The sequence below is a fragment of the Hypomesus transpacificus genome, chromosome 1, assembly GCF_021917145.1.
Source record: "Hypomesus transpacificus isolate Combined female chromosome 1, fHypTra1, whole genome shotgun sequence".
Classification (NCBI taxonomy): domain Eukaryota; kingdom Metazoa; phylum Chordata; class Actinopteri; order Osmeriformes; family Osmeridae; genus Hypomesus; species Hypomesus transpacificus.
This window is the reverse complement of record NC_061060.1, coordinates 5,217,713-5,228,016: the sequence shown is the minus strand read 5'-3', so window position 1 is coordinate 5,228,016 and position 10,304 is coordinate 5,217,713. Positions and strand designations below refer to the sequence as shown.

Genomic DNA, 10,304 nt, shown 5'->3' with positions numbered 1-10,304 from the left:
AAATGACTGACAACTTTGTGACAACTGTAAACTAAGTAAAGCTTTGATTTTGGCAACAAAAAAACATACTAGGATAATGTCTGGACTGGATCCTCCAAATCGACTCCTATTCTCGAAAGACAGAGTGCCCATGGGTGAGCGGCAAGGTGACTTGTCCTTGTTCTGTAGTTTCAGTCCAACCTTGTGTTTGTTTAAGGTCTTCAGTAGCTCTGATGTTTCTTCTGAGCTCATGTTGTCAAAATAGATGGTGGCACCAACAATCTGATCACCTACACAGAAAATACATGATCATATATTTAAATCCTAGTATTTAAATGAATTAAACTAAATGGAATCCTACTGTACAAGACAAAGCTCATTGGCTGATTTAATGTGACATTCTACCATGTACTCACTATCAGTAATGTCAATAGCAGGAGAGGCTATGTTCAAAATTAGTGCTTTCATTTCAAAGTGTCTACAACTTATGTACTCCAGAAATGAACCAGTACCTTCGTGCACTCGGCCTGTACGTGCAGCAGGGGACTCTGTCTTCACCTCTTTGACAAAGATCTCTCCTCCACCTTTCTGCTCAATGGTTAGTCCTGTTTTGTCTGCACCCATCCATTCTGAAAAGAGCACTTCCCTGGTATCCTCCTCCTCAGCCATCTTTGAAAAGGTGATAAAGTGGCAATATAAGGGTTAAGAATAAGTGAAAGTGCCCAGTGCCTGCCCTCCACAAATTATAATCCACTGAAGAGCAGCATTTTTTAAAGACATAACAGCAGAAAGAAACTGAGGAAGAAAATATTGTGCCATACCTTTGATAATCTTTTTTTTCTTGTTTTACGCCCTGGTGTGATGAGTGTCTGCTTAGGTTACCTAAAAAACAGAGTTGTAAAATATGTTAACACAGCTTTTGAAATTAGCCTTCATGAAAAATATTCTCTCAGATGTTCAAATATGCTGACATATCATTGTCTTTATGTAATGCAAATGTGCATTATCAAATTAACTACACAAAGAATGTGCTTGCAATGATCCATGTTAAACACTAGATGTTGCCATAGCTCTTGGTGGTGAATACCACCATGGCTTATTTAAACCACAATTTTTTTAATCCTACATGTAGAAATTTGGGTGGAGTCTAACCACACCTTGTCCTGAGGAAAGCAGCCTGATTATGTGCCTATAACTCTGCTCCAATGTCAGTATTGAGAACAATAATGCCTGTGGCTAGCCTTTCTTTTTAACACACAGGCACACACACGCACACTAACACAGACACGGATGCATCAACCTATTTATCATTTTGTTGACACAGTATTCAGACCTGCAGATATATACTATACAGCTGGCCCTTTCGTGTGTTCATTTGGGGTTAAAATTACAAAGTTGGGCATGCTAAAACTGTTTAAGGTAGGCAAGGACCATATGTCATGTGACTGCATATATTGCTAAAAGAGATGAATATGCAGAGTCTTTTGATTTCAAGATTTAAATTAAGGAATCTCAACATCAGAATCAGAATTGTGTTTAATGTGTTTAACATGCTACGTAATTTGGAAATCATCAAACAATAGACTGTGCAACAACTGATGATCACATGGGCCTAAACCCTCATACTTCACACAATAGGACTGTATGTTTAGAAATGTCAAACTACTAAAATTAATCATTCATGAATAGTTTGTATATACATTCATGCAAGAGTGTAAGAACTGGGCATGGCAGCATCAAAACAAGACAACAGTGCAGTACAGCATGTGTTTAATTTGCACTCTAGTCTGGGTCTCTACGCAACAAATATGCTGACTAGTCCTACACTCTCTGTCAGAACAGACAGCCTATTGTTTTATTAATGCCAACTTGTAACAACCCACACCTGCAATTATACAAGTCTGAGCTAGCTGTCTCTTCCTACACCAGACATGGATCTCAGGCCATGCTTCAATGTGATACATCGTACTTGTTTTCATAGGCACCCTTTGGAGTAACAGCAAAGTAGGGTTGTGAACTGACGAGTTACAAACATTACAGTTTATGTTAACTTACATTTGATTGAATAATACAACAGCATTTACTAAAAGTTTGTGGAATGGCTGTAGTCATACTATTATACCATACTTTGCGTCTTTTAATCATTTCAAATAGCAGTGATATTCCCTTTTGTCTATGATACACCTATATAAATGGGAAGTCTGTTATATTAACAGAATATAACAAAAAACAGGATATGAGTCACAACTATGACTAATTCTCTCTGTTTTCATGGAGCTGGAGGTTTCATGGTATGAGAATCATTTTAAGAAATTGCCGACTTTTTTCTTGACCCATTTTCTGATTCTTCTGCAGTATTGTCCCTAACTTATTTTCATTCTATTTTACCACTTAGAGGTAAGTGCTTTGACCTTAATGATGTATTTTGGGATTCCATCGATAATGATCTCAGACTAAAGAATGTGGGGGATCTTTCCAGCATATGAATAGTTTATTTTCATAATATTCTCGAGTCTAGACCTTTCTGTAATTTAAATTTCTCTATAGAATTAATGAAAACGGTGTCAATATTGCTACAGTGCCATGAAAATTCAACAAAAACCATGTGTGAAAACTGTTGTACTGCTGTAACATAAAAGTTTGATAACATCACCTCAAATATTTCCTCAAAAGCAAGACCAGGTTTCAGAGAGCATGAGAAGAGAGGAATAGAGGGAGGTACAGACCATGGCGTCAGATCAGCCATATAATCAGACACAATAATTGAAACGTCTGTCTTAAGTCTTGGGAGACGCAACCAAGAAAAGCTCCTTGACTGACAGTCCCGGTTTTGATGTATTGCTACGGGCATATTTGGAGCCAGATTTTATCTTGGGGATCTTTTAGAATGGTTATTTACAGATGTGACAGACTTAGGGAGACTTATACATTCCAGGAAGTCTGACACCCCTAAGCATTATTGTATCCTCCTGTTTATCACTTTCGATTCCTTTTAGATATTCCTCCCAATATGCAAGTTACCGGTATTGACGCTCAAGTTTTAGTGTACAAATTCCAGAATCCCTTTCATCTAACAAAATATCCCAGTCACAAATGCAACTGAAAGTGTCTTATCGTCATAGCAGGCGAGTCTCCCAATGTACACCCCTATTAATAACATTATTGCATAGCCAGGCCGTGAACCCCTGTGTGGGTGAAAGTGACCCCTCCATTTACTGATAGTTAAACTGTTTGTAGCTATTATGGTACTCGCCACACCACACTGTTCCACAAGATAGCCCACAGCTGAGAGAAAGAGGAACCCAAGGAAGAGATAGAGAAACAGCTGTTCCTGTCTGAAATTGGGATGGAATTCTGCACCCTGCAACAGCCCCACACTCTTCTCTCACACTACTAACATGCCATATTTCTTTATCGTAGAGTAAACACAAGGTGTGAAAAGATGCTATCTGGTATGTTTCTTTAAGACCATGAGGATTTGAAAGAAAAAAAGTTGAACTGTAAGTCTTAGCGTGTGTACAAAGACTCAAGTGTCAGGCACTGGAATGTTGTTTACCCCCCTCTCCCTCAACCTATCCCTGCCCTGAAACCATGCAGACATTGGAAATAATATATTTCTTCACATTTCTACCCCATGACAACTCTCAGAATCTTCAACACGTACAGTTTGTGTCTAGTGACTGCATGTTTATCATGACCTTGTAAGTCCAAAATGGATAGGATTTACAATGGATTGAAAATTAAATGTTGTTGGTAACCCACAAGCCGAGAGTCCTCATAAGTTGTGTCAAGGAAATTTTATATAATGAGACCACAATTGACCACCTCCCCTACAAGCAATGATATCATTCCTAAAAGGAGAACAGTGAAGGGAGGGCTTAGTGGAAGGTTCCATCAATGAGAGAATCGTTTTGGTCCCAATTATATTTTCACGATCGTTTCCATTACATCCATTTTCAGATACTAAGCAAATCCATTCGCAAAATACTTCATTTACTGCCTGTAATATATGCCCCAAAGATAGCACAGTCTTGGTAAACAAGCATTCATCTCATTCAGAATACAAACCTTTGATCTTGCAAAAATTCCATTCCATGCTGAAAATAAAGTGACAACCAAGGAGCAAATAGAGAAACATGGTAAAAGCCCTGTGACTTATTTGACAAAGGCGTCTCTGACCATATGTATATGGAATGGATGGTTGGGATACCAATATCTATTGGTGACCTTACTGTCCAAGGATGCATTATGAGTTATAGTCCAATTAACACAAGTCATAAATAAATAGACATTGGTGTCCTGTGACTAGGAATACTGCAGAATTTGTGCAATGCCTAAAGGTAATCTAAGATGCTTTCTAAAATAGACATTTGGCTAGCCAGTCTAAAACAACAAAAGGACCGTGGCCATGGGGGAAGTCATCCACACATCACACTATTCCTTATGTTTGTCTTAAAGCTGTAATGGTATCTACTGTGTCGTCTCGCGGTTTCTCTGAGGTTGTTTCTACAACCTCCTTTTCTCTTTACCCCGTTGACACAGATAACAAAAGGTTTGTGTGATATACTGAAAGTGGTTTCATCAGGACGTATGAATGGATGGGAGGAATGGAAACCACATCGGCACTGTCAAAGAATCTCCATAATCAAATTATCTCATGAAGTTTAAATTGCACTCAAGTCAACTGACACTGCTATTAACGAAACCTAAATTAGGCACTGTAGGACCATGAAACTAATCTATTTGGCGTACATCAAAACTGTGTTTTTCCACACTTGATGCTCCATGTGATAGCCCAACATGTGATGAGACACACCTGGCAAGCTTTATTTATAGTTGAAAACAACTAAAACAGACTAAAATGTCAATTTGGCTAGTTTGTGTTATTTCTCGATACTGACTGACGACTGAGACATTTCATATAGTTTAAAAAATTTCCCATGCTTTACGGGGGTTCTCTTCATTGTGTAGGAACACAGGATATGAGGGACCCATGAAAACGAAGAGCTTTAACTCTGAATCAACTCCTTATGTTATTGTTGGCTCATTCAGGTATTTACAAAAGCGTGGTCTCACAGTGGGGGGGGGGGGGGGGGGGGTGTTGAGTACACTCACCAACAGTTGCCTGTACTCAACAACTCCCTGTGTGCAAGTGAAGGAGTGAGAAGGACAAACACATTGTTGTTATTCCTCCCATCTTCGATGTGAAAACTAAAGGAGTGCCGCACCCAGTACGTTCCCTCGACTTTTCACTTTGTCATACTTGAGTAGTCTTACTTGATACAGTACAAGCATATTTTCTTCAGCCAGTTTTAAGGCTTCAGGATCTAGAGAACTATTCATCTCGCCCTTGTTCTCACAGCTCTGACATATTCCTGGCAGCAAGTTCTGGGTGGGGCAGAACCCAGCGCTGGGGGAAAGAAGAAATGAAGATGGAGGAAATGGGTGAGAATAATTGGGAAAGAGAGAGAGGGAGAGAAAGATGAAAAGGGGAAGGAGGAAGAATTGCCCAGGGTCAGTTCCTGTGGAATATAAGACTACGAATGATGGGCAGAGGGGGAGAACAAAAAGAACCAGCAACTAATAAAAATACATTGTCCAAACCAGAGTCAAGCTAAAACTAGTTTTTCTGCTCAACAGTCACCATTCACCTATAAACCTTTCTTGAAAAAAAACAACTGTAAATGGTATGGAACCAGACAAACTGAAAGAAAGTAACAAAATATAACAGAAAAGTACAATTAAACATCTTCATGAGATAACACTCAAAAACACATTATCTATTCTTCGGATCATAAGATAAGGAGTCAAGGCCTCAAAAGGTTTAAAACAACAATAAAACAATCCCATGGAGGAGGGAGAAAAAATCAGAAAGATACACGTTTTGTAATCAAATCACTTAATTCATCACAAAAGCCCAAAAGGCAACACTTGAAACAGTTGAAGAAAATAAACTGAGGGGAGTCAAGTTAGTTAAGTGCCGGTTAAGATCCAATTCATGTATTTTTTTGTTTGGTATGTCAGTGTGGTGTGCCAAAGTCTGCAGGGGACTTTGGGACGACCCATCAGAAAAAGAAGAAGCCTGGGACAAAAGCTGCTCCTAACTGCCTCCCAACCACAGAAACATTTCAGAATCCGCCCCTTCTCCCTCTGCACGACATCCACTACACGGCCTGCATTTGGTCGGGGTTACCACATCTACAATGTCGCCTAAAGACTAAAAGATTAATCTCCTGCAGCTGCTTCTCACACACAGTTCAACAGTGTGAACTGGATTGGCTCGACAGCTCCTTTTGTAGTAAGGGGGTAGAGGTGTGTGTGTGGGGAGGTTGTGTCCAACAGGTGGTCAAACCATTGCTGGGGGGTGGGGGGGGTGGGGGGGGTTAGTTTGTAGTGTCAGGTTTCCACAGGCAAGCCATTCACGGCTGAAGGCTGGAATGACCTTCCAGGTTCAAAGGAGGCAAACATTCCTCGACTGTTCCAGGGTTCAGTTTATCCAATACTCTATTGATCATAGCATGTTGATCAATAACAACACTGACACCTACTTTTTTGCCGTCATAATACAACAACATAAGAAAGTTACTGTATATTTGGGTTTTGTCATGACATCATTGTCTTTGAAGGCTATCTTTGTATAGAGGACACTTACTGTGGTTTGCTCAAGCGAGGGCCAAGGGCTCTTAGTCTTCAACTTTGGTTTCCTTGATATCTGATAGAGACAGAGAGGACAAACAGGAGAGAACAAAGATAAGAATTAATGTCATTGACCAATATTTTCTTTACATTATAAGTTACTAATAATTAACTAATGACAAATTGAGCATCTCTACTTAGTAGTCGGCAACACAATCTGCATTGTATCTGTCAGAGTACCTTATCTCATTTTGTGGCACACTGGGCTTGTTTATTCATGTCAGAGAGACACAGAAACAAATTGTACTAGCACAATGTAAACACCTTCTGGTATTCAAAGAGGGTTATCTGCCTTGCATAGATATTTACACTTTGCTTAATCTGTTTTGACTTCAAAGGCATAATGGACCTTTACCTTAAACACAAATTCTTTATCAATCACAGCACCCCAAGGTTGCAATGATAAATCTTAGAGAGGGAGATATTGATGTAGGCATGCAACGGGGTTGAACACCCCCCTAAAGTAAATAAAAGGAGCTGCTTTGGTTACGCTCCAACAGTGGTGCTTTCACATCAAGTCAAATACAAGTCTCATACCTGAGCCCAATTACAAGAAATGTGTCTGTGCAGTTTGGAGACAATTAAACACAATTAAACCCATTGAACACTACAGAGGACTGTTGTGAAATCCATTTTAAATCTGTTGTTTAAAGTGTTGTGGTTTTAACTAATCATGAAAGTGTTTTGAACTAAACATGGAGAAAAAAAGTGTTGTTTTATTGCTAGATCTAAGAATGCACTTTTAGATCCAGACATGTCCATTTTCTGGCCATCGTAGCATAGTCACCCTTTGGTTAAGAACACAAATACACGTCACAAAGATGCAGGGAACAAGGTGTTTACGTTTTATCCTAGCAAGACTCGTGATTTCATATGTAGGTAGTTTTACAATCACATCATGAGAGTCATCATATCAAGTGGCAAAAGGTAAAAGGACTTCTAAACAGCCACTGCCAATTGTTACTGGCTTCTTCTGTTTTTCTTATATGTTTACACAGACACAGGGTGCGTGAACACTAAACCTCCACCTGTTGCCTTTGTTTCTTAAAAGGTCTACTGTTTGCTAATAAATGTTGGTATATGGGTCAAATGGCTTGAGGTAAACTATCCGAAGACAAACCAGTAAATTGCTTACATTATGCAACGTTTTGGCGTTCCTAACACTCTCATAATAACATGAGAACTTTCACTGGAGCTGAAATATCAACAAAACAACTGAGCAATGATTGTACAGGCAGGTATTTGCTTGTGACAGCAACATAACAACTATTATTAGTCTCCTCCCTTTAAGCTATATATCCTGAACAGGTTGTTATCTCAAAGACACTGGTGGCAAATAACTGTTATAATAAAAAAAATACTAACTGCACATGTCCAATAGTATTACTATACATTGATAGGCCTGTAATTACAGAGATATATTTTGTCAACAACCAAAAGACAATAAAGGAACGCAAAAGAACAACTTCCATAAGTTTACTGGATCAGTTTATCTTTACCTGTTGAATGTTGCACAACCCAAACAAAGTCTTTCACTGATGCATGGCATCCACAAACAGAAAAGTGAACCAGTCTTTTCACACTATGCTTTTACTCATTGGTTATTTCATACCTTCATTCAAATGTGTCATCGCAACTCCCAGCTAAAACCTCTACCAATCTTACTGCTTTATTTTCTGTTGGCAGTTTATTTCTGAACTTGGGCTGGTACTGTTGACACTGAAATAGACAGAGCACTGTCACGACAAATGCCAAGCCGTGCGCGGTTGTCCCTGTGTTTGCGTACAGCGACGTGGGCCATAGCAGCTGTGTACACTCTCAGACATCAGACCCCAGGCAGATTACATCAAATTGGCTGTCACAAGAGTACAGATAGACAACACTGATGAGCTTTGTATTATTGAAGATACACTGAGAGCTATGTGGAGTCATCTGTCCTTTAAAACGTACAGGTGATCTTTGACATCCATGATCAGTTTTTGTGTCTGGCATGACAGTTTAGACATTTCAGACAAGATAAAAGCAACTGGATGAGGTGTAAATAGTAAGTGATATACCATGTCAACAATGACGTGTTAACTTGCGTACTTTTGATGCATGAAACAGAATTTATTTCAGAACTTTTTTTTTCTTCCTGTCCACAGAAAAACAACAATGCAATTTTTTTCATATACAAGCACACTATGTAATTTCTGTTTAGAGTCATTGATGAGATATTCCTGGAACTGTTTGAACCAGAATAAGATTCCAGGTACAGTGAGGAAACTTAAGCCGAGGCTCAGATCCTAAGCATGTCTTAGGGTAACATCAAAAGGTAAACAGTGTTGCCTACTGCGCTGTTGTGACCATCACAATTAAACTCCTCCCATTCCACACACGTACAGACACACACACTTGAATGAGGAATTAAATGGGCAGTGGTAAGTACACACCCATGTAGAACAGTACAGGCAACCGCGGTTGGGGATAGAGAGGTGGACACGCCATCCCGCTCTCCACCTAAGAGCTGCTTGCTAAGGGAGAAGTACCCATAGAGCAGAGCCCCACCCAGCCCTCCAGTCACACACATTCCTTGATAGAACCGTCAGGCCAGCTGGAAGAGAGCCCAGCCTCTCCCCACGGTGACTAACTCCAAAGAAATGTCCTCTGTCTCTGCTCCCCAACTCTCCGCTCTACCCGGCCTCACTCAGCTCACCCACACACACTGCAAGTCGGCACAGGGTTCATACCACCACAGAACAGGACAAACTTTTCTTAGCCCTCGGGGCTTGTGCAATCATCACTGCCATCATACCCAGCGGCTGCCTGTACCTGTGTGACATAAAGAAGTCACACCCTGCCAGCATTTGGAAACACATAGAGAGAGTTTTTTTTTTACTTGTTTATTATAACGGCTGGGGAGACGGCCAATAAGACATTCAATCAAAAGATTCGGAGCAGCCCATCATGGTGATAACTTAAAGGGAGTAAACTTAACTGGAGTAAAAGGCTACAGCATGACCTTGATTAGAGATCAAGCATTTTAGGAGCCTAAAACTGTGGCAAGCACCGATTCGATTAAGCACAAATAAAGACACTACAGTTGAGAGGACAGAGAACTATCTTGACCGTTTTCAAACAAAACTGTCTCTGTGCGTTTGTCTCCCTTCCTCCAAGTGTTGCGGTTTTAAGACAGGGCTTTTAGTCTAGATGACAAAAGGCAACTTGGAAAATACAATTTTCCCTGAAAGCACAGATATGAGATGTGTATGTGACGCATGTGGGAAGAATGTAAGTCAAAACAAATGCTGGTCCGCACCAGCAACCACAGTCCTGCTAAAGACCAATGTCTTCCCACTGACGCCAACCCGACTGCTCCTGATTAAACTATTGTGACTTTGGCAGGACCAAGTCACACACTTATGGAAATATTAGGGGAAACTTCGTTTTTATGAGAACTTCGTTTTAAGAGAAAACAACAACCGCTTGTGTAGAAGTAAAATTTGACAAAGAACTCCAACTGAGTGTTCTAGATCTTTTTTACTGTGTGTGTAGATTAACCTACATACTTGCTGAGTTGCTGCTGTGCTGTTTAAGTGGATGCATAAACAAAGACTCTTCAAAGTTACTGCTTAATTCCCTCTCAAGAA

The 10,304-nt window shown here is 39.9% G+C and overlaps 1 protein-coding gene across 1 annotated transcript in view; it reads right to left on the bottom strand.

Annotated features, from left to right (window-relative positions):
* ahnak (AHNAK nucleoprotein) overlaps positions 1-10,304 on the bottom strand; it is a 32,262-nt gene that overhangs the window by 18,098 nt on the left and 3,860 nt on the right. Inside the window, exons 2-5 of the mRNA XM_047039615.1 lie at positions 6,632-6,691; positions 801-861; positions 492-648; positions 70-269 (exon numbers count right to left, since the gene is read on the bottom strand). Of these exons, the coding sequence (XP_046895571.1) occupies positions 70-269; positions 492-648 (357 nt within the window). The 5' untranslated portion in view covers positions 801-861; positions 6,632-6,691. The remainder of the gene's footprint in view (positions 1-69; positions 270-491; positions 649-800; positions 862-6,631; positions 6,692-10,304) is intronic.